This window comes from Vicugna pacos, chromosome 5 (genome assembly GCF_048564905.1).
Source record: "Vicugna pacos chromosome 5, VicPac4, whole genome shotgun sequence".
Classification (NCBI taxonomy): Eukaryota; Metazoa; Chordata; class Mammalia; order Artiodactyla; family Camelidae; genus Vicugna; species Vicugna pacos.
In genome coordinates this window covers 5,818,515-5,846,216 of record NC_132991.1, presented here as the reverse complement: position 1 = coordinate 5,846,216, position 27,702 = coordinate 5,818,515, and the positions used below count along the sequence as shown (strand labels likewise).

Here is a 27,702-nt window from a genome sequence, read left to right as displayed (position 1 = left end):
TTATGGCTGAGTAGTATTCCATTGTATAAATATACCTTCACCCTTTCTAGTGATACCTAACTCCTGGTAATTACTGATAACCATGTAGTGAACTATGTTACAGCATCACAAAGGGATTTTGGTCATCAGTAGTATGGTGGGGGAAGGGACTGCTGGTTTCCAGACCAGGAGCTTTGACTCTCCCTGAGATCACATCACTGAGGCAGCTGCCTTACACTTGCACAGAGAAGTAACCCTGGAATGTCCCCAAGCAGACGTCTTTCCATTGGTCGATCTCCATGAGACTCAGAATCAGCCTTTAGACAAGTCGTTCAACTGAACTGGTTGCCACCAGCTGGTGATGGGGACTGGAAAGGCTGAAACATCATTCACTGAGTCAGTCCTTCCTTCCTTCCTTCCTTCCTTCCTTCCTTCCTTCCTTCCGTCCTTCCTTCCTTCCTTCCTTTATTTCAGAAATAGTGAGCACCTAAAACAAGTCAGGCACCTTGTTGGATCACTGGGATTGCAAGAGAGATTGGACAATGGCATTAATTTTCAAAGGGCTCATGGTTCTGTGTGTGTCTGTGTGTGTGTGTGTGTGTGTGTGTGTGTGTTTGTGTGTGTGTGTGTTGTGGTAGAGAGAAAGAGACAGAAGGACATAGAGACAGAGAGAGAGAACTTAGCCATATTAGCCCAGGTAGGAACAGTCAGCCTTATAGGTATAATATAAAAAAGGATTTTTTGAAATTCCCTTGAGCAGGGCTGGTACAGCTTTAAAGGAAAAAGCAGAGAAGCGCATGTTAGGGGTAATGTAATTTTATCAAAGCCAAGAGGCTGCTCTTCTATAAAACTTAGAGTTCAGATACTTAGAACAGTGGTATGAATAAGTTCCAAAATTTGGCAATATACCCAGATTTAATTTTCTTTCCTTATTTATTTATTTTACCAACTCATACAGCATAGCTTTACCTCTAGTAATGAAATGCCATTAGCACTCAATGGGTGTTTCTTACTTGCTTCTTTTAAATTTGGATCTGCACTTGTAAGTCTGAGAAAAATCGTCATTAAAAACACACCAGCTAAAAGGAAGGTAGTAACAGAATATATCATATTGCTCTTCCCAACAAGAATCAGATTTCTTTCTTCATCTGTCATGTTTTACATAGCCAGCAGAAGCAAAGATATAAGTGATTAAAAACATTTTTATGATTAAAAGACATTCACTTCATTAACCTACATAAGTGACATGATTTACTATTAAAATATTTTTTAAAAATTTATGTTGATGTTTTAATTCTATTTAAGCATCCCATTTTATTTCTCTGAATAAGTTTGCTAGCCATCAAGATTTAATGTCTTTTTTTGGTGTAATCAGTTCAAGTAGTTCGCAATTTTCATAAATTTTATTCCATGCTGGAGTTTAATTTATCTTTGGGCTACGTTTATGACTCTTTCTGGCTGAAAGGTGTATATTGAGGTGGAATTATTTTTTTTAATCACTTCATGCAAACTTCATGTGGCTCTGAAATTATCATATGGCCTGAATATGTGATAGGCTTTGCGCAAGTCAAAAGAGAAAAGAGGCAGCTGTGTTTCCTTGCAGGTTTTCCTCTCCAGACATTTCCATCAAATTGATCACAGATGCAGTGTGTCCTGAGAGCACGTCGATGGGTCTGTGGGAGATGAATGGCTCGGGCTGGAGCCAAGGTTGGCTGTAGCAAGAGCTCCTACTTTTTTTGTATTTGTCTCCAATGAGTTCCATCTCAGATGTTACTCCACTTTATTGAATTTGTCTTAATGTACTTGAAGAAGACAAAAAATGCTGTTGGAGGTCATTTTAGCCTGTTGGCTTGAATTTCGTTGTTTCGTGTTCAGCAATATGTCCATTTAGAAATGTCACGTGGCCAAAAAAACCTACAGAAGTCCCAGTAATTCCAATGTGTTTGATTCAGTGTTTTATTTTTCTTTTCAAGCCCCCTGCTCAGGTATAGTAGTCAAATGATGAATCCTATTTCCTTTCATTCAGAGATTTAGAGACACTGGATTTTTGTATTTGCTAGGCAGAAAAAGATATGATTGTTGTGCACTCTGTTACTGAGATAGATTGAATGTGGCAGTACGTAAATATTAATTTGGATATGTTTGTCTCGATGCCTTTAAACAAGGAAGGATCTTTCCATCCAAACAGCATCCTTCTGCCAGGAAACCATGGACACCACTGTTGTGCTGGCGAGTGCTTCCTGAGTACCCGAAACACGTTGAATTGGATACAATCTATGTACCTCTTCTCACTGCCCCTGTCACTGGATTCCTGGAATCAACATTTTAACTTCAGGCTTTTGCCACTGTGATGGTTAGGGACATTTGCAACCATGCCACTTCACTGGGCCCATTTCTTTAATAGGGTAGGAGAAACTGCAGAACACGGAACTTCCGAAACGTCTCATGTTTGTCTCATCTTTAAAACTCCTGGGGATATTGCCCCTCTGCTTTGCTGTTCCCTGCTGGCTCTGCCGGCCCATCTGAGGGTGCAGCAGGAGGAGCCGAGAACTGGCCCCTACAGGGGAAAGTGAATAGCGAGAGCTGGGTGTGGACCCCAGGTCGACTGTCAGCAGGAGATGGGACCCTGGCGGAACAATTGTCGTCACTGTCATTCTCTGAAGGATGAACATAGTCAGGCAGCTGCTTTCTTACAATCTGAGGATCTGCTCCCTCCGTGTGTGTTCGGAGTGACCATCGTCCTTGTCTTCATGCCCAGGGAGATGGAAAAGCAAGGAAAATAGCTCATTTTCCCCAATCGGGACAGCCCATCTTTCCAAGTAGGCTGCAGTTACAGGATGGACGGTTTGTCAAGACATGGACCAGTGAGTCTCATTTTTGGGTGACTTTACTTCTGACCCTTTTTGCCTTTTCATGGATTTCTTTTTCTTCCTTCCTTCCTTCCTTCCTTCCTTCCTTCCTTCCTTCCTTCCTTCCTTCCTTCCTTCCTTCCTTCCTTCCTCTCTCTTCTTTCTTTCTTTCTTTCTTTTCCTGGTTACACCAGCTCAGTGGCACCTTTTTCTTCCCCTCCTTTGTTGGTCCAATGCCAAAGTAAACTAAAATCACTCTCAACTTATAACTCCTTGGGGAAAATACTGCACTGATCTGATAAATCATAAAGTTAGAAAGACTCCCCCAGCCCGCCCAGTGCTGCTCCAGCTTCTGCACTGATTGGCAGTCATGACTCCTATTTTCAGGTGAAGCACATCAGACTGGGCATGGTCAGCGGTGAAGCCGGCCAGACAAGCACACCTTCACATCATCAGTTGGTGCTTGGTGGCAACATGCGTCCCCAAGGATAAACTGTCAAGAGTCTCTCTGTGGAGTAGTCACTTCTATTTGTCCTCATAAGTGCCCCCCATGGGGGGCTTTCCTAACACAGGCCAGCAGGGTTTTCTGTCTGAGAAGATGTAATATGTCTCACAGCTCAGGAGAAGGGATAATTCCTCACATTAAGGAATAACTGGGAAACCACCTTTTAGCCCATCTTTTATATAAAACCATTGTGCGTGGAGGAGGGTACGTATTGTTGTGTCAGTGGTGAGACAAAACAGGGGAGAACTAGTTGTCTTCTCAGCATCCTAAAAATTTCTGATGAGCAGGTCTGATTCACCCAAAGTTTATATTTTCAAAATTAAATATATCAAGTACACTTGAATCATTTCCCTTAGTTTAAAAAAAATACATGATTTCTGACGTCCTCCATAATAGCTAAATAAGAGAAAATGTTCTGATTTGCTTAAGAAGTTGACAAGAGACCTCAGAAGCTTCGTGGACAAGTCCCACAAAGGCTTTAATTCCTTGTTACTCAGTGACCAGCAGTCACTCAATTAATGCTTCTCCAATGGGGGAGAAATAACGATGAAAATGTACCTGATTTCCCACGCGTTTTTCTTCACCAACACCCCTGCTCCACAAAATCAGGCTCTTCTAGCTTGAAAGTGCTTTGAAAGAACGTTAGTTCTTTTTAGTTTCAGAGAAGTGACTGATTAAATGACCCCTTCCACGAAATGTTGTCTCACCTTGAAGACGTTGAAAGTTGAACACAATTAACCCATCCCGATAGCCCGTGTTAGTGTCTGACGCCCCCTAATTTTCCACAAACTTTTTGAAATGTTTTTCCAACAGTCTCTTATGCTTTTTTTGAAGCACATTTCATCACATATGGCTGCATGGAACTGATAATGGGAGGCTGAAGGAGAATGCTGAGGTGCCTTGTTTGGTTTGACTTTTTTTTTTTTTTTAAGCCTTAATTTTGCCTTTGCCAAAACATATCTCTAGTCACACTTTTTTTTTTTTAAAGGAAGGTGCAGTACAGTATCATTTTCTCATGCAGCCCAGGGAGAGAAGCCCAGAGATACAGGTCACACAAAAACCCAAGGGTAGACACCGTCATTCTGATCACTTTAGAATTCAGTAATGGAAGGAAAATATCAGGACGGCACCGTTTATGTGGGGCTAGGGTGGTAATATAAAAGGAATTCCAAGCCAGATCTTTCTGGAAAATTAAACAGTATTCCCTGGACACTGAAGGATCCAAACTGAGGGACAGTGGAGTCTTCCAAAGCCACGGTGCCACTGAGCTGGTGTAACCAGAACAACTAGGGAAACCCTAGTGTAGGAAGAGCAGACCCAGGGTGGCGCGCTGATGGAGCGAGCTGCCTGTAACCTGCTTCCGTTTCTCCACGGCTCTGGGTACAAAGCGGGTGACTCAGCGGAGGAGGTGAGAGGGCCTGTGACAGAGAGATAGAAGGGAAGATGTCCTCAAAACCCTCTGAAAACTGGCAGATTGACACTCTGTTCTCATTCTGGGACCAAGTTTCTCCTGATCCAGCAAGAAAGGGATGTGGCTTCAAAGCCACTTGAGTAAGGGAAGGCAGTTCTGCAGAGGAGGTGAGATGTGCCTCGTTTTAATTCAGCTTTGGCATCATCATGCGTGTCTCAGACCTCGTCTACCATGTGTAAAGGGGTCTTAGGAGCCGGTGTGGACACTGGGAGGGGCTGCGTGGGTCCCCACTCAAGAAGGCCCTGCCTCTGGGAGTGCTGTTGGCAGACAGATGGACAGCATCCATCTGTCCTTCCCTGTGGGTACTGCCCCTGCTGGTAAAACACCAGCACCATATCACATCCCTCTCAGGGCTGTCCAAGGCAGTAATCAACAATAAAGGCTCAACCACGTCTCCAAGGTTTTCTATCTCCAGACTGTCTTCAGGCCTGCCCCACAGCTCACTTCTCTGCCGACCCCTGCTTCCTGCCCCCTTTTAACTTCGTCTCACAGCCTGTGTACTGGCGAGCCCTACCTGAGGCAGAATCAGGTCAATTTCTTGTGCAAAGCATACATGTGCACACAGACATACTCACCTTTTGAGATCAAAGTAATTTTCTTAAGAGACATTTGTTTTTCATTCCTCCACAGGATTTTTTTAACATTTTTAATTGAGTTATAGTCATTTTACAACGTTGTGTCAATTTCCAGTGTAGAGCACAGTTTTTCAGTTATACATGAACATACATATAATCATTGTCACATTGTTTTTACTGTGAGCTACCGTAAGATCTTGTATATATTTCCCTGTGCTATACAGTATAATCTTGTTTATCTATCCTACATATGTTTGTCAGTATCTACAAATTTCAAACTCCCAGTTTGTGCCTTCCCTCTCCCCTCCCCCTTGGCAATCACAAGTAGTTTGTATTCTATGTCTACGAGTCTGTTTCTGTTTTGTATTTATGTTCTTTTTGGGGGGGGGATTCTACATATGAGCAGTCTCATGGTATTTTTCTTTGTCTTTCTGGCTTACTTAGAATGACTTTCTCCAGGGACATCCATGTTGCTGCAAATGGCATTATGTTGTCGTTTTTATGGCTGAATAGTATTCCATTATATAAATATAACACCTCTTCTTCATCCAGTCATCTGTTGATGGACATTAAGGCTGTTTCCATGTCTTGGCTACTGTAAATAGTGCTGCTATAAACACTGAGGTACAGGTGTCTTTTTGAAGGACGGTTCTTTCTGGATATATGCCCAGGGGCAGGATTCCTGGGTCATATGGTAAGTCTATTCCTAATCTTTTGAGGAATCTCCATACTGTTTTCCACAGTGGCTGCACCAAACTGCATTCCCACCAGCAGTGTGGGAGGGTTGCCCTTTCTCCACAGCCTCTCCAGCATTTGTCATTCATGGACTTCTGAATGATGGCCATTCTGACTGGTATGAGGTGATATCTCATTGTAGTTTTGTTTTGCATTTCTCTGACAATTAGTGATATTGAGCATTTATTCATGTGCCTATTGATTATTTGTATGTCTTCCTTGGAAAATTGCTTGTTTAGGTCTTCTTCCCATTTTTGGATTGGTTTATTTATCTTTTTCTTACTAAGTCATATGAGATGCTTATATATTCTGGAGATCAAGCCTATGTCAGTTTCATCTTTTGCAAAAACCTTCTCCCATTCTGTAGGTTGTCATTTTGTTTTGCTTATGGTTTCCTTTGCTGTGCAGAAGCTTTAAGTTTCATTAGGTCCCATTTGTTTATTCTTGCTTTTATTTGTATTGCTTGGGTAGACTGCCCTAGGAGAACATTTTTGAGATGTATGTCAGATCATGTTTTGCCTATATTTTCTTCTAGGAGGTTTATTGTATCTTGTTTTATGTTTAAGTCTTTCATCCATTTTGAGTTTATTTTTGTGTATGGTGTAAGGGAGTGTTCTAGCTTCATTGCTTTACATGTTACTGTCCAGTTTTTCCAACACCATTTGCTGAAGAGACTGTCTTTATTCCATTGTATATTCTTGCCTCCTTTGTCAAAGATTAGTTGACCAAAAGTTTGCGGGTTCATTTTCGGGCTCTCTATTCTGTTCCATTGGTCCATATGTCTGTTTTTGTACCAATACCATGACATTTTGATTACTGTAGCTCTATAGTATTGTCTGAAGTCTGGGAGAGTCCAGTCTCTTTCTTTTTCTTCAGTAATGCTTTGCTTTGAATTCAGCAAGGTAGCAGGATGCAAGATTAATGTACAAAAATCAGTTGCATTTCTTTACACTAATGATGAATCAACAGGAAAAGAAAGTAAAGAAACAGTTCTCTTTAAAATAGCACCTTAAGTAATAAAATACCTAGGAATAAATCTAACCAAGCAGGTGAAAGACTTATACACAGAGAACTATAAGACACTGATTAAGGAAATTAAAGAAGAATTAAAGCAATGGAAAGATATCCCATGCTCCTGGATTGGAAGAACCAATATTGTTAAAATGGTCACACTGCCCAAGGCAATCTACAGATTTAATGCAATCCCTATCCAATTACCCAGGACATATTTCACAGAACTAGAACAAATCGTAATAAAATTTATATGGAACCACAAAAGACCTAGGCTTGCCAAAGCATTCCTCCCCAGGATTAACCATAAAATCATGACTCCTCTTCTCCCACTTTCTTCTCCAAAACATTCTAAAATCGAATGGATTTCTTAGGGTTGAGTTTGCATTGTTTTGATTCATACCCTCTTGGTGGTCCTGTCCTTCAAACTAGAATGGAGGACTCCACCCTGGAGCTGCCTGGCAGACTCCTGTATATTGATGACCCAGACTTTAATTTTTTTTTTAATTGAAGTATAGTCAGTTACAATGTATCAGTTTCTGGTATACAGCACAATGTCCCAGTCATGCATATATATATATTCATTTTCATATTATTTTCCATTATAAGTTATCACAAAATATTGAATATAGTTCCTTGTGCTGTATAGAAGAAATTTGTTTTTAATCTGTTTATATATACAGTGGTTAACCTTTGCAAATCTCAAACTCCTCCCAAATTTATCCTTTCCCAACCCCTTTCTCCCAGTAACCATAAGATTGTTTACTATGTCTGTGAGTCTGTTTCTTTTGTAGATGAGTTCATTAGTGTCCTCTTTTTCCTTTTCTTTTTTTTCAGATTTTACATATGAGTAATACCATATGTTATTTTTCTTTCTTTTTCTGTCATACTTCACTTAGAATGATGGTCTCGAGGTCCATCCATGTTGCTGCAAATGGCACTATTTTAGTATTTTTTATGGCTGAGTAGTATTCCATTGTATAAATATACCACAACTTCTTTATCTAGTCATTTGTCAATGGACAGTAAGGTTGTTTCCATGTCTTGGTGATGATACAGACCTGTGATGATTCAGATGAACTGTCTTCTCCCAGGAGAGTGTATTCTCCGGCCACCTTCCACCTCTACCTATCGCGCTAGGTCATAGTGACTTGATCTTGTCTCTCTCTCTCCTCTACTGGTTTCCTTGTGGACAGATATAGTGGTTAGTTTATTTTTACATCCTTGAACATAGTGTAAGTTCCTTGATAGATTCATCAAACAGCGAAGAGAGATTTTAAGACGGGTCCTTTGGGATGTAGTGTGTAGGTTATCCATCCAAGTGTCCCAGTGGACACAGCTTGAAGACAAGATCTCTCACACAGTGTGCACTGATGCCCTGCCTTTTTTCTTCCTTCTATTGGGGGAATAGATTGATACGAGACCTAAGCTTTCAGGGACTCAGTCCTTGGAAGGCAGCCTGCGATGTGTGCACACTCAGGGTGTAAGGAGAGTATCTCTCACCTGAGTTTCACCAGTCACTCACTTATTCAGAGTTCTGGGAGTACCACTGAAGCCCAAGTGTCCAGAACCTCAGGGAGACCAGTACTGTGTTGTCCTATTGCTTGTTTGGGTATCACAAGTGGCCGTTGCCTACAGAAACCTCAGGACATTGTATTCCCTGCAGCTTGGAGCTTGGGTCTATCTTAATATGATGAGATGGTGCTCCTCTCAGCAACAGGGTCAGGTGCTCTTCTGCTATCTGTTCCCATCCTATGCCCCTACACCTTTGTTCCTGGGACCCTTCCCTTCCAATCTTTCATACCGGTGCACCTTCCCAAGGAAACTAATTCATCAAATGCACAGGGATCGGAAGTACCATTAGGGTGAGGTTGTCACCTTGAAACCAGATTGTGGTGTAGACTTACTAGGAGCTCATCTGCACCACCTGGAATAAGAAGTAGTTCTTGCTCCATTCTAGAAGCCATAGTACAACGCAGAGGATCAATTATATATATGTGTGTATGTGTTTTATTTTTTATTTCTTTTTACAACAGCAGCAGTGTTCTGGGGTCCCTGATGTCTACAGCCTCCCCTTTCCTCCAGATCCTGCTGCATTCTGTGCTTGCTCCAGTCCCATCAGAGGACATCCTACTGTCCCGTTGTCTGTTCACCCTCATTTTTTTCTCCTCCCTTCCTTTCTGCAAAGCTACCTTGCTTCCTTCCTTATTTCTGAAGGTCTCTGTGGGTGCCCACATTCTCAGCAAGAAAATGTAGATTGATAATATGTCCAACTTGCTTCACGTTTACGAAAGACTAAAAGCTCTTTAGATAGCTTAGTATTTTTTTTATTGAAGTATAGTCAGTTACAATGTGTCAATTTCTGATGTACAGCACAGTGTTCCAGTCATGCATACATACAGATACTCATTTTCGGATTTTTTTCATTGAAGATTATTACAAGATATTGAATATTGTTCCCTGTGTTGTACAGAAGAAACTTATTTTTATCTATTTTTATATATAGTGGTTAACATTTGCAAATCTCAAGCTCTCAGATTTATCCCTTTCCAACCTCTGTTAGCTTTGTATTTTTTATTATTATTATTATTATTATTATTATTATTATTATTATTATTATTATTAATGTTTTCCAGCTATTGTGCATTGTGGGATTAAGACCTTTTCATACCAGTTTCCTACTTTCCAATAATGAGCAACACCATTTTAACTAATACTGGCAGTATGTGTTAAAATATAATCTTCAAAAAGCTAAAATCATGAGTCTTGGGCAAATGGAAACAGTACACGTGTCAAAGATTTTATTTAACTCATTAATTAGTGAGGAAACCATTAAGATGTCACGACCAGTTCAGGGAGTGTCTGAAAAGCTTGGGTATGTGTGGTCAATTTAACAGCAACAAAAAACGTTAGAATCAAGTTGTTGGGTTAAATATGAAACGATTGTTCACCAGAGCATCTTTGGAGTCACCTGCTGCACTGAGAAGAAATTAGCTGCATCTCCACTGGGCAGATATCTTCCATGTTTTTTGCTTTCTATCCAAGTTTCAGCTAATTTTCCTGATAAGAGAGTTGCCTCCCATGTTCGATGGTGTGTCCCTAGTTGGACTACAGCCATCACGTCCACAAAGGAAGCTGGGCCAGCAAAGAGCCCTGAAGCGGTGCCTACCCAGATGCATCTGGGTGTCATGGCGATGTTAATACATTGGCTGTGAGCTGCCATTGCTGCGGTCCTTCTAGCGAGTTTGAGGCTCCCTCGATATCTCAGGGTGCCCTGGGCTCACCTGTAAAATCACTCTGGGTCAGGTGAGACTATAGGGAGCATCCTTAAAGTTTATAGTTCTAGGCTTTTATTTATCTGCTTGTTTCTTTGAATGAGTCTGTGGTTCAGCTCCTGGGACTCTCTCCCCTCAGGAGAAAGTAACCAGCGTGATTCCCAGGGGCCTCAACATCCAAGAAATCCTGAAACTGCTGCCTACTGGGCACTGCCTGGCCTGGCAGCCGGCCTGGGAGAAGGAGGGAGCCCCTCCAGCTGAGTCTGGAACAAGCCTGGGGCTTTATGAGATGTCCTGTCCCGCTGCTCTTGGAAGGAGGGCGGTGCCCGCTGCGCTGTCGCAAGGGCCCTTGGTGACGGTCCTCCTTGGAGGATGCTTCCGACAGCGAATGCACCTGTGGTTTTCCGTCTTCATACACCGTGGCAGCGGAGGCACGGCGAGCTGTGACTTGGCTCTCATCTGGGACGCAGCAGATGGTCCTTTCAGCCAAAATGGCTCCGGTTACCCTTCCAGACTCTGTGATGAGGACTGTGGTGGGCTTTCTGGCCCCGTCATCTTGGTGTTTTCTTGGGGGTCTCTCCAAATGAGGGGCAAGGCAGGCATTCAGAGGAAGCTTTGGCAGGACGGTTGGACCACTGAGTCAGCCGCCGTGAGCTGCGGTGGGGCGGGTTTCCCGTCGCTCCACAATTCTGCTGGCGACAGAGACACACAATTCAAGTCTTTGCTTGTTTCCTCCTCGAGTCCCCCTAGATCGTACGTAATGACCAAATGGCGGTTTCCATACAGCACTCTGTCTGGGCAAAGTCTTGTGCCTTGCTACCATTCTGCTAAAAAGAAGGCAAATTTTATTTTGAGCCTGTAGTCTTAAAAAAAAAAAAAGGCCATTCCATGCACAGTCCAACCCTCACAACGGGCACCAACATGCTGATTCTGGGAAAGGGGTTTGCTAATATCCAAATACCACGTAGGCTAGTAAAGGGTTTTTTGAGATAGGCATAATTCTATAGCAAGGAGTTTCTTTTGACACTTGAAATAATAAATAGCTTCTTAAATGACTCAAAAAAGGAGATCAACAGCATTATGCAGAATATACGTAATAGATGAAAAGGTTTATTTTAAATTGTACAATCAATACACAAACACATTCAGTGATAATCCTAGTACTCTTCTGACAGAAAACAGATATTAACACAATGAAACACTTGCCAGACATTATTCAAGGTGGTTACATGCGTTTAAATACCCTCAGGAAACATCATATGATATTATTGTTTGTGGATATATTTACACAAACAGTATACTTCTGTGTATTATAATACAGCATGCTTGCTGTTCTCTGTTTTTGTTCGCTTTTTCACTTAACATATGCCATGGGAAACACAGCATGTCAGTATAAATAGCGTATTATTTTAAATTGCTCTACGGTATTTTCCCCAATATTTTTCGTTTTTGTGTGTGTTGTTGTTTTGTTTGCTGTTATTTTTATGTCTTTATTGCATCTGGAATTTGTTGCTGGTTTTGAGGTAGGATTGTAATTTTATTTGTTTTCCAAAACGTTTTTTCTCATCTCCATGTATTTCATGGTTCCTCCTTTACCTAGTTGCTTGGAACTCCAATATATATTATTAGATATACAATCTCTTTTTATAAGGAGTGGGTTTCTGAATTTCCTACTCTGCTTTATTTGCATAGCTCCCCCCACCACTCCCCAGGTACCACGTGGACATCCCATGTACAGAGTATATTTTGATACATGTTAAATAGGAGAGGCCCCCTCTCCCTGACACACACAGACCTGACTTCTTTTCTTAACACTCAGTCATCTTCTTTATGGATTTTAGAATTATCTTTTTATGTTCTATGAAAATATTTTTTCTTGGGTTATCAATTGGAATTTTACTGCATTAAAGAGAATAACCATACGTTCTAAATTATGCAGAAACAAATGTATCATTTCTTTATATACTCTTTATGAGCCAAGAAAACAATTTTATTATTTTATTTTTATAGTCGTAGACCTGAAGTCAATTTCTAGATGTTTTGCTGCTTTGATTGTTAAACAGGATTTTTTTCTTGCTATCACATGGTCTGATTGGTTATTGTTGCTGTATAGGACCATTATTGATTTTCTATAGTGGTATTTATATCCATCCACATTCTTATATTTTCATTTTAATTGTAATAATTCGCCATTATTATTTAGGGGGAGAATTGGAAGTATACAACCCTACTATATGTGCAAATAATGAAATGTTAGTAATGACTATGTTTAAAGCTAAATTAAGCAAATCTGGGTATAATCATCCTTCCAGCTCCAACTGGGATATTTCTTTTAAAATATGGACTAAGGCCAATGATAATAACACTTTAATGGCTCTTGATAAGTGTTGCTGAATTATTTTCCAAAGCTTTTCACAGCGTTCAAGTCTTCCAAACAAACAAGGAAGTAATTTCAATCTGTTTTTTAACTGATTTTAAATTGTCAGCGAACCCTTTTCCAGTTTTCTAAGGAGCCTGGCATTCTGTCGGGGTGCCGCAGTTTGTAGGGAGGATTAAATCAGAAAGGGCCCGTGAAGCCCAGCAGGTTGAAGGTGCTTCAGAACTAAGCTCTTAGTTCAAATTGACTAATGCAATCCTTATTTTACTTTGTAGACAACCAATTAGTACAAACTGTGTTATTGCACAGTGTGTGTTTATTGACTCATGAGTGAGCCATCACTGCATCTGGAAAAACTTAACCAGAGACATACCATGTCTTTAAGGAAATTACATTTTAGAATGGAAGCCTCCACTGGGATTTCCTTCTGGTACCGACACTCTGCCAGTGGAAGGGGCAGGATAAACACAGAAGATATCTGAAGGGTGGTGCGTCTGCTTTTGTTCATCATGTGTATGCTAGCCTTGCTCCCACTTCAGTCTGAATCTAGGTGATCATGCACCTGCACTGCAACCAGCTCTTGACTTTACGCAAAGTGTTTCATATAGAAAACAGCGGCTCCAAGTTCAAGAAGAGAGAGAGAGAGATAACTACACTGCTTATTTTTGTGAAGTACAACCTCAACCTGGTACATTCAATATTGTTCCAGAAACAAAAAGTCCTCCACACAGGAGTTTTGTTTGCACTTGTGAAATAACGGCAGCGGACACACACACAAGAGACATGGGGGCCTTGCACTTGTGTTCCAGGAGGGCAGTAGGCATTGAGATGTTTCTCCGGCAATGATGAGCATTTGTCGAGCTGACACACGGAGGTTTCCTGAGACAAGCTTAGAATGATGATGCTGGCGTTTTTAAGAGTTGATTCATGCTCGTCCCAGGAAGCATCACCACACTTGATACCAAGGGCCAATAGAAGAGAGTCATACAAAATTGCTTCTAGCTAGGCTGGGGAACGGATGGTGCACGTTATCAAGAAGATTGATACAGAAGCCAAGAGGATACATGCATACGTGTATATTACTTGGTGGGACAAACCGGGTGAGAAATGAGAAGAGGAACATAGAAGAAGCAGTGAGCTGTGGAACTGACCCAAAGTGTCTCATCAAAATAGTTCATTTTAGGATTTTAGGGCTCTGAAGGTCAAGAGATTCCGGTCTGACTCCTGGCTCTGCCACAAAAAATCGGTTTGATTCTTGACTCTGGCCAAAGCAATGTCTCCAACACTAACAAGTTTCCTCAACTGTGTAATGTGAATAATACGAAGAGTATTTTCTTTCCCATTAAATATTGAATGAGTTCATTGTAAAGTTTCTAGCATACAGCTGGTATATTTGATTTTTTTTTAATTAGAGGCATTGTTCTGATTTTTAAATAGCTTGCAGATTAAGTAGCAGCCTCAAAAACATGACTTTCAGTTGCTTTAAGGATAATGCTGCATTTTTGTCATTGTTATTCTTCCAAGTTTACAGTGAACTCCAGACAAGAGGCCAACAAGTAAAGAGAAAAATATATTAGAGCAGCAGTTGAAAAATCGAATACCTGCAAGGTCCAGGAAGGCAGGGTGAATGAATGAAGCGGTCCCGGTGGGAAATGCGGCCACGCAGAGAGGGCGTGGCCTGTCTTAAAGGAACTGACCCCAGTGCTGCTGAGCTGGGTCCTGCAGGAAAACAGGGTTCCTGTTAACAGAGCTTCTGATTTTTTTCAATGGAAGACTTATTAGAAGTCTTAAAATAGTTTATGTTTTCAAAACATTGGCAACTAATTAAATACAGGGTAGGTGGAAAATGTGTGACTAAAGATTGCGTGTATGTGAGTGCAGGTGTGAGGTTTGAGGGATGGGGTAGGGTGAGCCGTGGGGAGATGTGCTTTGTGTAACATCCCACCTAAATGCAAAGTCCAAGGGGAGGTCCAAAGTCAAGAGAGACCATGGGGCGCTGGGGGGCCATTAATAGTTTTGAAAGCCTGACACACCGATGTCAGGGCAGAAAGCGCACAAGGAGGAGAATGAAGAGCTAAGTGGAGGCTTGATCTCTCCTGCTGTAACAGCTGTGCTAACAATTGAGCTTAATCTTCAGGACAATGACCAGTCTCTGAAGGGCAACGAACAGGAATAGCAGAATCCAGTTTTTGCATTTGGTTGATCTGCCTGATTGCAAAGCGGCCCATGGATGGAAGGAGTCAGGGTTGAGGCGGGGGAAGATCTGCTGGAAGGGGGTTCCATGGATTCAGGTGGGGATGAGAGGAGTTCAAGATGGCAGCCCTTGGTGTGGAAAGAAGCAGATGGATCCAGAGATAATGGGGAGACCACATCCACAGGACAGGCTTGGGGAGGAGGGCTGGGAGTGAGGGCGGGGAGGGGAGATTGTGGCCGCACATCTCTGTACAGAATTCAAGTTTCATAGAAGATTCACTCCTCCACCAACACTCCATGCACAGTTGGTAACGTTGTCAGAAGACGGAGACCAGCAATGCCCTGATGGGATGAGTGTGGGTGGGAGGGGAGCATCTTTATAGAACTATTCTGTTCTTAGTCTACAGTATTACCTCTCTGTGAAGAAAAAGGGAGCCTGACTTCTAGTTTTTCTCCCTCTTCAAGAATAAACAGCAATCAGGTGAAAACTGAAATTTAGTTCATTGGGCAACTGAATTCGTATTTCCTGTGTTGTTGTGTTTTATCAGCATCTAAGAGTGAACTGATCCCCTTGTCTGGGGTCACTCTCACCATACTCTGCATGTCTCAAACCTCAAGGAGTGCATTTCTGCTGGAGAAACAGCCCAGCCACCTTCTTCTCCATTTATAACCGTGTTGACTAAGTCACACTCAAGAAAATGTGCAATAAATCTCAAATTCTCTGCCTAGAAGAGAAATGCCATGAACAAGATGCATAAAGAATTATTCAATTCCACCACAGGGGGTGACTGCAAAATAAGGGGAAATAAAACAAAGCATTTGACTACATAAATCCTCCTCTCTTTGTTCTATACAGTCTCTAGGAAAGAAATCATGAACCTCTCTCTATGATCTGTGGTATTTATAATTGATTTATCTTGTGGTTAAAAGGAGATTTACTCACTAAAATTGAGACAGACAGGAGAAAGCAATTTGGGTTTGACCTTCTGGCCTGCTTGGGTATCACTTATCAGAACTGAAAATAGAGTGGAGTTTTATCACTACTCTAGAATAAGAGACTAGATTAATCCTTTAGGAACATCCTGTCTTAGTCTCTTAGATGCAGCCAGTGATGGCCGTACATATATTTATGGGTCCGATGACCTGGTGTGATTCAAGGAAGTCAGAATTCTCCCTTCTTCCAACACTATTTTTAATGATTATCTTGTCCGCCCGTCCAGGCAGACAAATGCCAGAATTTTTTTAGGTTACATATTCATTTATTTGATGTACAGTTTTGTTCCTTGTTTAATGTGATGCTGCAGGTCAGAATAACACATTTGGAATTCACATCTGTATCCACCCTGATGGGAATATACTTTTATCTGGTCGTTTACTAGATCAAGATTTAATGAAATTGCAGCTCAAGGGACTACAACTGACTGGCTCAGAAAGGAGAGGTGATACACACAGTAACAAATGGCACATGAGCCCCGCCCTTTCTGTTTCCCGACACACCTTTCCTGGTCCATGAGGACACTTTGTAGAGTTTGAAGACCTGAGAGTGTCTTCCATTTATCGACTTGTATGGACTTGAGCCCAAAGCATCACATTTGTGTCTTTTTAAGGGCACGCTGGCCCTGTGTTTTCTCTGGGATTTCCCAGAATTCTTGAAACCAAAAAATATCTGTGGGTGGGATTTAGCTTAATTATTGGCTGCTGTCTCTCAGTACACATGGTTTTAATATCCTCTGATGCAGGCTGCTAGAATCCTAGATTTCCAATGATGACTAAACACTCTGTCCCTGAATCTCCTCTGCTCTTGAATAATTTGCACTGATCATTATGAATTCCTCTAAAACCTTCAAAATGTACCCTAAGCAGAAAGTTGGGTGGCCGTTCTATTCTATATTCCAGATGGAGAGTTTTATTTTCCAGATAATAATTTGAGGGTATTAACTAGGATTTATATATATATATATATATATATATATATATACACACACACACACACACACACACACACACAACCTAGTGGTTCTAGTCATCTTGAGGGCTCAAGCAAAGGGATAGTGAGGAACAATGACTAAGGATGTACCACAATCCACCCCCCAATCCTTTTCCCCTTTTGTAGCCATGGTTTCAGACATAGAAACTTCATCTTTTTTTTTTTTTTTGGTGGAGGTTTGCATTTTCCATCCCAGAAATACGTGCCTTTTCCCCAAGTTCTTTGAATTCCAAATTCTCCCTGGAAACTTTAGCGAAAAAGCTCAACACCACGTGCCAACAGAACAATGGTTAACTCTTACTACTGCTGATATGAAACCACAAATTCTGAACCCTGTGCCTTATATTTATACATGCACTTTTTCCTTTTATCTTTCACGGCTTAGGGGGGACATCATCGAGACAGAAAGGCTTCCTAGGGTGCATACGCTCTCTCCACTTGAATGGGCAGAAACTGGACCTGGAGGAGAGGGCGAAGGTCACGTCCGGAGTCCGGCCGGGCTGCCCAGGCCACTGCAGCAGTTACGGCAGCATCTGCCACAACGGGGGCAAGTGCGTGGAGAAGCACAGTGGCTACTTCTGTGACTGCACCAACTCACCGTACGAAGGGCCCTTTTGCAAAAAAGGTACAGTTGACGCTTCTGCTTTTCCCGTGTGTTGCCTTGCAACGCCCACAGGCTGTGGTCAAGCCATAGCGGACCTGCACCCTTACACAGTCCTCAGTCATTTACTCTTCCTCAATTTCCCTCTCTTTAGCGACTGTATAGTCTTCAACGTCATTCCATGTGCCGATCATCATTGTGTGTGGATACTGGCGGTACCATTAAACTGGATGGAAGTGCAGGGAAACACTGTTCATGGCCCAGAGCCCGCTGAGCACGGGGAGAGTTGGACTCTGATTTCTGTTGCACTAACTTTTCCAGTTCCAATTTTTCTGTCCTTGGATGTGCTCAAAGAATCATAGAATCTAGCCCTGGAAAACCCTTAGAGACCTTTAAGCCATTGTAAATCATTTTTACAGTAGGGAGAGCGTGAGTAAGTCAGTAAAATCAATATCATATATTTAGTAAAATCTCCCTACTCTGCAGGTGACATGAGTGGGGGTTGAGGCTTTAAAAGCCTTCCCAACAATTCACATTTAGTCCATCAGGAGGCTGAGTATGGAACCCAGAAGTCAAAATTCCTGCCCTAGTGCCTTTCCACATCGCCTCCTAAACTTATGAATTCATTGCATTGACAAAAGCTAACCAAGAAAAAATATATACCTTGGGCAAGGAATGATGGTTTTGGTGTAAATTCTCTAGAGAAAGTCAAGGTAACTCTACAAACTATAAAAACTTGTTATTTTGTATAAATACTTCATATTTTTCAAACAGAAGGATGGAAGATCCGGTCTATCCATCTTCACAGATATTTTTTTTTAAGTTTAGTTTATTGATGGGAAAAAAAGTTTTATTGAGCAAATAATGTAAACAATATTTCAAGAGCATCATTTAACCTATTAAAATGAAACACTATTTACATATGAACAATGATGGCAATTATAAATAATTATTTCCAGTTCATTAAAACACATTTTTTTCAAACATCCTTAACAAACCATGTTCTATTTAGTGCCAATTATCATTGGAAATAGGGGGAAAGCATCCAGCGTTCTCTTCGAAGGACTCTGTAGTTTAAGCTCTTCATTCATTTACACCGACCTTCTCCCCAATTAGTCCGAATTACTTGCTTGTTATTACCGGGAAGCATCGTGCTCCTGGGAGAAAATTTATGGTAGAAATTTTGGAGCCAAAGGAGTGTTGGGTCTGGATGTAGCTTGAGATAAACGGATCTCATCCCAGCAGACTCTTTACATGAGCAAAGACAGACAAAGTGCTCCTGGCTTTTCCCATTGATGGAAGTCTCTGAATAACTTCCCCTAAAATTTTGAATACCATCCTTAGACAGGCTGCGTTAGAGGCCCCTGCAGAATAAACACGATCAAACCCAGCCACCAAAGTATACAGGCATCATTTGACAAGCTCTATACCCAAGTGTCTGCTTACGAAAAAATAAAATAAAATAAAATAAAATAAAATAAAATAAAATAAAATAAAATAAAATAAAATAAAATAAAATAAAATAAAATAAAATTAAATTAAATTAAATTAAATTAAAGGAAAGGAAAATTGCATTTCTTCAGGGACGTTGTCCAGACATCTCCTAGATCACCTTGTTCCAAATTCAGCCTAGTTTTCCATTGGCTCCTTTCTCTGAAACAACTGGCATTAATTGCCTTTTGTCCATGCCATGCATCTTTTGACTGCATTTGTTGAAATATCTGCAGGGCTCTCTCCCCACTTTTTATTTTGATCTCTATGAAAAATAGACAAATATGTGCTTAGCCTTTTCAGCTGGCCTCATATTTCACTGCTTCCAAACTTTGCCCCTTATCTACTAAATCTAAGGAAACAAGTTCCTTTGTATTCAGCAGGAAAGTAGGTAAGATGAACCTTTTAACTGTGTTGTTTAGCCATGCAAATTGCCTCCGGGAAATGTGGCTTGGCACCAAGATGGGAGCCATTAGCTACAAGATGGTCCTGGATCAGGGTGCTCCCTCCTGGCTAGTGCTCTGGGCCAACTTTCTATAGCATGTGTGTTTTAGGGTATGCAAACACTGAAGCTATCTGGGGTGGAGTTAGGGACATTTGTCTGTTATCAATGCCTGGGTTAGAACCACAGTCTACTGACCCGCTTTCTGTTTCTGACTGTGATAGAGTGGAATAACATGTCTTAGTAATTATTGACGACAACATTTATTCCCCAACTTAGAAGGAAAGAAGTAATATTTGCATTTAACACATGAGAATATTGAAGGCTACACTGATTTGGTGACTTGCTAATAAATGTCAGAGCTGGAGGTCCATCCAGCGTCTTCGGGTTCCTTTTTCCCTTTTTTGACCCTAATTTCATTCTGTATAGGAATATGGTCATAGGATTCCAATATATAGTTTTGTTGTTGGTGGTGTTTGTGTGTGTTTCTCTCCTTTTCTAATTATGGAGATGTAATTTACATACTGAAATTCACCCCTTTAAAATGCACAATTCAAGGGTTTTTACCGTATTTACAAAGTTGCAGGACCATCACCACTATATCATAGAATTTTTCATCATTCCCCAAAATAAATCTCACATCCATTAGAGCTGCTCCCCATTCAACTTTCCCCCAACTCTACTCCCTGGAAACCATTCATCCGACTTTCTGTTGCTAGGAGTTGCCTATTCTGGATATTTTTTAAAAAATAGAATCGCTACAGTCAGTAGCCTTTTTGTGTCTGGTTTCTTAGCGTAATATTTTCAACATTCCTTTACCAAAATGTTTTTAGTTTAAAGCTCAATAACATCCATTGTCTGTGTATACCACATTTTGTTTATCCATTCATCAGTTGATGGACATTGGGATGTTTCCCCTTTCTTTGGCTACTATGAATAATGCTGCTATTAACATTCATGTACATTTTTGTATGGATTTATGTTTTCTGTTCCTTTGGGTATAAAACTAGAGGTGGAATTGCTGAGTCATATAGTAATTACATATACGTTTAACATTTTGAGGAACTGCCAAACTCTATTCAAAGTAACTGTTCCCTTTTACATTCTCACCAACTATGTATGAGAATTTCAGTTTATCTACATCCTCACCAACACTTGTCACTGTCTTTTCTGCAAGAGATGCTCTGCTGTGACTGTGCAAAATGGCACCTCAATTGTATCAAAATTGTAATTTTGACTTGCATTTTCTTAAATGACTAATAATGTGGAACATTGTTTCATGTACTTGTTGGCCAAGTGTGTATCTTCTTTGGTGAAATGTCCTCTCAAATTTTTAGACTATTTCTAAACTGGGTTATTTTTCTCCATATTGTTCAGTTGTGGGAATTTTTTTTGATATTCTGAATATCACTCATAATAGATCTAAGATTTGCAAAAAATTTCTCCCCTTTTCACTTGCTTGACAGTGTCTTTGGAAGCACAAAAGTTTCAAATTTTGATGAAGTCCAGTTTATCTATTTTTTCTTTCATTGCTTGTACTTTTGGTATTATATCTAGGAAGTTATTGTCTAATCCAAAGTCCTGAAGATGTGTGCCTGTGATTTCTTCTAAGTGCTGTATAGTTTTAGCTCTTATATTTAGTCTTTGATACATTTTGAGTTAACTTTTGTATATGGTGTGAGGTAGGAGTCCTACTGTGTTCTTTCGTTTGTGGCTTTTCAGTTGTTCCAACATTTTTTGATTTGTGTTTGTCTTTAACCCACTTTCATCCCATGACTACCTGAGGATTCTGGAAATGATTATCATGTAATTTTTTTGAATTAAAAATATAACCTATAATGAAAAAAATATGAAAAGGAATATATATATATATATCTGAAACGTTATGCTATACACCAGAAATTAACACATTGCAAATCAACTATATTTCAATTTAAAAATTATTTTTAAACTAAAAAATAATTTAACAAATTAGATAATACATTTGACATTCTATTTGGAGATTCATTTGGAAATCTAGGAAAATAAAAGTCAGCTGAATCATTCAAAGACAATGAATAAAAAGAAAATATGATTTTCTTCTAGCTCTTTCCTTTGTATTTATTATAGCTGAGAGAATTCTCTCCATTCCATATGATATCCTGAATTTTCTTTATTTTGTTTCATAGGCGTTCCCATATAATGTATCAGTTTTACTGATGCATTTACAAATTTACATGTCATTGGTTTTGATTGCAAAATATTCCATCTGGTAGAATTGCCTCTGTGTATTTAACCCACCCTATCACCGGAGCATTTCAGCTTAGCAATAGATCTCCGACACCAGATCTGCTTATTGTCAGACACTGGCTCATCTACAGTCTACACTATGTGACACTGGTTGTGTCATTCAACCTCATGATCCCTTAGTTTTCTTGTCTACAGAATTTGGAAAGTTCATGAAATTCTTTATGAAAGACTGTGATGAAAATTTAAGGAGCATGTCATAAAGCCATTGAGAGAATGCCAGACATCTAAAGTCCCACTAAATAATTACTTTTATGAATGCTTTGGAATTTTAATTCCTCAAAATTTTGCACTTAAATCATGCCGTGATAAAAAAAATATATTGATTATTTCCTTAATAATGGAATTTCAGTGAAAAAAATAGTATGTATATTCAGGTAATTTAGCAATTGCCAAAACCTGTTGAAAAAATTCTTAAATATATACTTTCCTGCCAACTTATATTATTTTTTTTAACTTTTTATTACAGAAACATTCAATTATACTCTGTAGTAGAGAGAAGAGTTTCAGAAACGACGTGTACCCATTATTTAACTTCCACATTTCTTTTTAATTGAAGTACAGTCAGTTACAATGTGTCAGTCTCTGGTGCATAGCACAATGTCCCAGTCATGCATACACATACATACATTTGTTTTCAATTTTTTTTTCCATTAAAGGACATTGAACATAGTTCCCTGTGCTATACAAAAGAAAAATTTTTTTTTAAAAATCTGTGTTTATACATAGTGACTTACATTTGTAAATCTCTAACTCCCAAATTTATCCCCTCTCATCTCCTTCTCTCGGTAACCATAGATTGTTTACTAAGTCTGCAAGTCTGTTTCTGTTTTGTGTATGAGTTCATAGTGCCTTTTTTTTAGTTTCCACATTTGGGTGCTATCATATGACATTTTTCTTTCTCTTTCTGGCTTACTTAGAATAATGTTCTCTAAGTCCATTTATGTTGCTGCAAATGGCATTATTTTATTTTTATGGCTGAGTAGTAGTCCACTGTATAAATATACCACAACTTCTTTATCCAGTCATCTATCAATGGACGTTTAGGTTGTTTCCATGTCTTGGCTATTGTATATAGTGCTGCTATGAACATTGGGGTGCATGTGTCTCTTTACATTAGAGTTCCCTCTGGGTATATACACAGAAGTGGAATTGCGGGATCATATGGTAAGTCTATCTTTAGTTTTTTGAGAAATCTCCATACTCTTTTCCATAATCACTGTACCAAACTACATTCCCACCAGCAGTATAGGAGGGTTCCCTTTTCTCCACAGCCTCTCCAGCGTTTATCATTCATGGACTTTTGAATGATGGCCATTCTGACTGCTGTGAGGTGGTACCTCATTGTAGTTTTGATTTGCATTTCTCTAACAATTAGTGATATTGAGCATTTTTTCTTATGCCTATTGGCCATTTGTATTTCTTCCTTGGAGAACTGCTTGTTTAGGTCCTCTGCCCATTTCTGGATTGTGTTGTTTGTCTTTTTCTTACTAAGTTGTATGAGCTGTTTATATATTCTGGAAATTAAGCCTCTGTCAGTCACACCATTTGGAAATATTTTCTCCCATTCCTTAGGTGGTGGTGGTTGTTTTCTTTGTTTGTTTTTTTGTGTTTTTTTTTTTTTTTGCTTATGGTTTCCTTTGCTGGGCAAAAGCTTTGAGTTTAATTAGGTCCCATTTGTTTATTTTTGCTCTTATTTCCATTGCCTTGGGTAGACTGTCCTAGGAGAACATTGCTAAAATTTATGTCAGAGAATGTTTTGCTTATCTTTTCTTCTAGGAGATTTATCATGTCTTATATTTAAGTCTTTAAGCCATTCTGAGTTTATTTGTGTATATGGAGTGAGGGAGTCTTTTAACTTCATTGATTTACATGCTGCTGTCCAGTTTTCCCAACATCGCTTGCTGAAGAGACTGTCTTCTCCATTGTATGTTCTTGCTTCCTTTGTCAAAGATTAATTGACCATGAGTCTGCAGATATCTTCCACAGTTATTAGCTCATGATCAGTTTTATTTTGTCTGTATGCTAACATCCATTTCTCTTCTTTTTTATGTTGAAGCAAATTCCAGATACCGCATCACTTCATCTATAAATATTGCACTAGGTTTTGTTAAAAAATGAGGACCCATAAAAACATATACCCACAGGACTATTATAAGAAAGTTTTAAGAATAGTTTTTTTAATATTATGAAATATCCCTTCATCATTCGGGTTTCCAAGTGTTTCATTTATTTTCAGTTTGTATGAAGTTTTTTCTAAATCAAATACAGCCTGACTGATTTCTGTGTAACTGGTAGCCCATTCATTACCCAGGCCTGATCTTTATACTTATTCTAATTCTAAATCTAATTCATTTACTGTTATAAAGACCAGCTGCTGTTGATCACATCCCTACTGTGTGCTGTTCCTTTATAAACATCCTTCCAATCCTTACACCCACGGCAAGACTGAATGCATCCCTGTGTGCACTTGAATAACCCGAGGTGGAATGGGATCTTGTGAGAGATGTTGCTAATGTTGGTTATCGTGGCCTTGGCATGGCCTGAAGGTCATTGATAATCACTTTCAAGTGAAGATTTTTCTTCTATTTACCCCAGCGATTTTGGATGTTCAGATAAATCAATCACAGAACATAAACAGGATCAGAGAGCCTAAACTCTTAGATTATAAAAGAAAAGAAACAGAGAATAATCAAATCCAGGTTTTTGGCTGAATTTAGTTTAAAGTTGAAATTCACAATATCTAAACGATAAAAAATACTTCAAACTGGGGCTAGGGGAGGAGGGGACACAGAAACTTAGTAGGACATTTGTGGTTTAGAATATGCTTTTCATTTTAATTTCCCATCCTAAGTATAAAGAAAAAATGTAATACTAATGCCTGTATTTAATATGCTATTCATTACAAAATGCTCTGAATTATCCTTACATTTGAACACATACACCAAAATCAAATAAAAGCCATTATTCTGTTAACCAGGAGATAAGAGCACAAAATGCAGGCCAAATGTCCCCGAGGTAATTCACGTTAAGAAAAGTGCTTGAATCAAACTGATGATTAACTGGGATCCTGTCACAAGTTTCTGCTGCAGATCTTTGCAATCAGGAGTACCGAGGCTGTAACCTGCATGAGAAATGCTTAACAGTTTCTGTGAACCTTCAGTAAAAATGAGCCAGTATTCCCAATCTGCTAAGCCATCTGCAAAAATATGCAACTTTAATTTCTTTGGCACCGTTACAGGCTGTTGCAGAGTTTTCACCAAGGTAGAACAAATCTGCAATAGAATTAGAGAGCAAACACCAGTCTGGATTATGTTCTAGGTGCCACCAACTTAATCAGAGAATTTCATGGGGAATTGGGGATATTCTACAGACCATTCAGGAGAAGGATAAATTAATGCCCATATAGATTCATGTTTATTGTACTCTTTTTATGACAGAGGTTTACTGCCATGTCTCAGCTGTGTTATACCAAGGAAACTTTGCCCCCAACCCTGGTACTGTGTAGAGATAAAATTGGGAGTGAACTTAAGAACAGCCTTGATTGAAAGAAAAAAATATATCAGCCCTTGAATACATGCACAATCATTAAACAGATGTATTACATGGAGGAAACTGGGATGGGTTTAGGTTAAATTCTCTTTGAATATGGAGAGGCTATGGGTTTAATCAGTGTTGGGGAACTCTCTTAAGCTCTTTGACACATCCATCTAATTTATCCACACAGACATACTGTTGAGGGAATTGCAATGCCTCCCGTTGGCCAGACAAGAAAACAGTCCATAGAGTTGATTACCTTGCCTGGGACCACACAGCTAGCATGAAATCGAGTGAGTCTGAAGATCAGTGTTGAAGCCAAATCCTTGCTGGTCCCACGCAACTAAAATGGTAGCATTTGGAGTGAGGACATCAGACAGGGAGGATGGGGTGACTTGCCTGTTCCTGCTAATTGAATGTCATCAGCATCTGGAAGCTTCCTCTCTCCACAATGGCGGCAGAGTTCTACCCAACATGTTGGGCTATAGAAGTTGTTTCCCAGGGGAAAACCGGCTTACCCAAGTCTTTGCTCTTTATTTTGGAACTCAACACCAATTCCTAGGAGCTGGTGGGCACCTGCCTGCAGGATCTTTTCTGGAGGGCTGCTGAAATCCCTGGCATCTGTGCAGGCTGTATTTATGGAAGGTGATGGTCAAGGTCTTAGAGTGAAGTAGTCTCTGTGAGTTGTAATTTGGTGGAACATTGGGCATGTTTCTGAAAATCAGATTTCGGAAAGAAGATGGACAAAATGTGAAGATAAGAATGATCATAAACAACACGTTTATACTGTAGAGCACAGGGAATCATATTCAGTATCCTGTAGTAACTTATGGTGAAAATGAATATATGTATGTGACTGAAGTGTTGTGCTGTACACCAGAAATTGACACAACATGGTAAACTGACTATACTTCAATCAAAATGTATTAAAATAAAAAAGACTGAACAAGAGGTTAAAGCCAAATTCATACTGTTTCCCCAGACTTCCTCTCCTGTTTCCATGGGTCCCTGCACTTTATCCGACACCACAAAGAATGACTGCCTTCTGTCCCAGTGTCTTACTCCCAGTAGCTAAGAGCCCACTTAACATCTTCCAGACACACAAGAAAAACATCAGCCAGAATGGTTAGGATTTCTGTTCTGAAAGTAAGATAATCGTGGTGAAATTTCTCTCTACTCTACTGGAGGCCGGAACATTTCATCTTTGCTTCTTGAGAAACCAGCCTGGCACATGATGGTTTTTCTGCAAATCTCTGTTAAGCTGGACTGACATTTCACAGTGCAAATCTGAGCTCTCTCTCTTTTAGCTGTGCAACCTTGTTCAAGGTGCTCGACCTTGGCAAGCCTCATTTTTCTCATTTGTAAATAGAAGTGATGATTTCTGCCACTTCAAATTGATGTGGGAAGCATATTCTAGAACGCTTGCAAAAAACCTCACACAGTAACTGGTTCATAGGACACCATCAACATGCTAGCATTGCTGTTCTGAAGACTCGACTAAATGTTTTCATACGTCTTTTCCTCTCTTCTATTTTGCAGAGGTTTCTGCTGTTTTTGAGGCTGGCACTTCAGTGACTTACAGGTTTCAAGAACCCTATCCGGTGACCAAGAACGTAAGCCTCTCATCCTCAGCAATTTACGCGGACGCAGCTCCATCCAGAGAAAATATCGCATTTAGCTTTGTGACAGCCCGGGCCCCCAGCCTCTTGCTCTTCATCAATTCGTCTTCTCAGGACTTCCTGGCTGTCCTGCTCTGTAAGAATGGTGAGTCCTGAGGGCACGAAGCCTGATGAGTGTCATTCTGGGCTGGAGAGACGGGAGATGCCCTTCAAATTCTGCGTAATTTCAACCTCAGTGTGGCCCCGTCTGGGCAGCTTATTTCCAGATCTCCAGCCAAGCCTTTGACTGTACTTTGCCTTTATGAGTTGCAGTTGGTATTCAGGACCCGTGTTGATGCATTCCTGAACTCTCGAATGCATTGACTTTAATTTGCCTCAGTGGTGTAGCAGTAATTCTTTACTATTTATTCTGTGCTGGGATCCATTAAGGGGAAGGAGAAGATCGTAGGTGTAGCTGAGTTGCAGAAGGACACTCGTCACATATATCCTTTCCGGAGGGTTGTCAAAACACCTAGAATCTGTGCAGGCTGTATTAATGGAAGGGGATGGCTGAGGTCTTAGAGAGAAGTAGTCTCTGTGAGTCATAACCTAGTGGAACATGGGGCTCAGTTGTGAGAATCAGATTTTGGAAAGAAGGTGGACAAAATGAAATATGTAAAGGTGAGAATAATCAAGGGACAGAACCCAATTCATAGAAGGGATGTTGAAGGGCATAGGTTTTGATGGCTGTTGGAGACTCTAGAAATTTCTCCTGCTCTGCTTTTTCTTG

The 27,702-nt window shown here is 40.1% G+C and overlaps 1 protein-coding gene across 1 annotated transcript in view; it reads left to right on the top strand.

Moving 5' to 3' along the window:
• Window positions 1-27,702, top strand: part of CNTNAP5 (contactin associated protein family member 5) — a 730,584-nt gene that overhangs the window by 605,639 nt on the left and 97,243 nt on the right. The window contains exons 18-19 of the mRNA XM_072960805.1: window positions 17,343-17,582; window positions 26,854-27,078. Coding sequence (XP_072816906.1) covers window positions 17,343-17,582; window positions 26,854-27,078 — 465 coding nt within the window. The remainder of the gene's footprint in view (window positions 1-17,342; window positions 17,583-26,853; window positions 27,079-27,702) is intronic.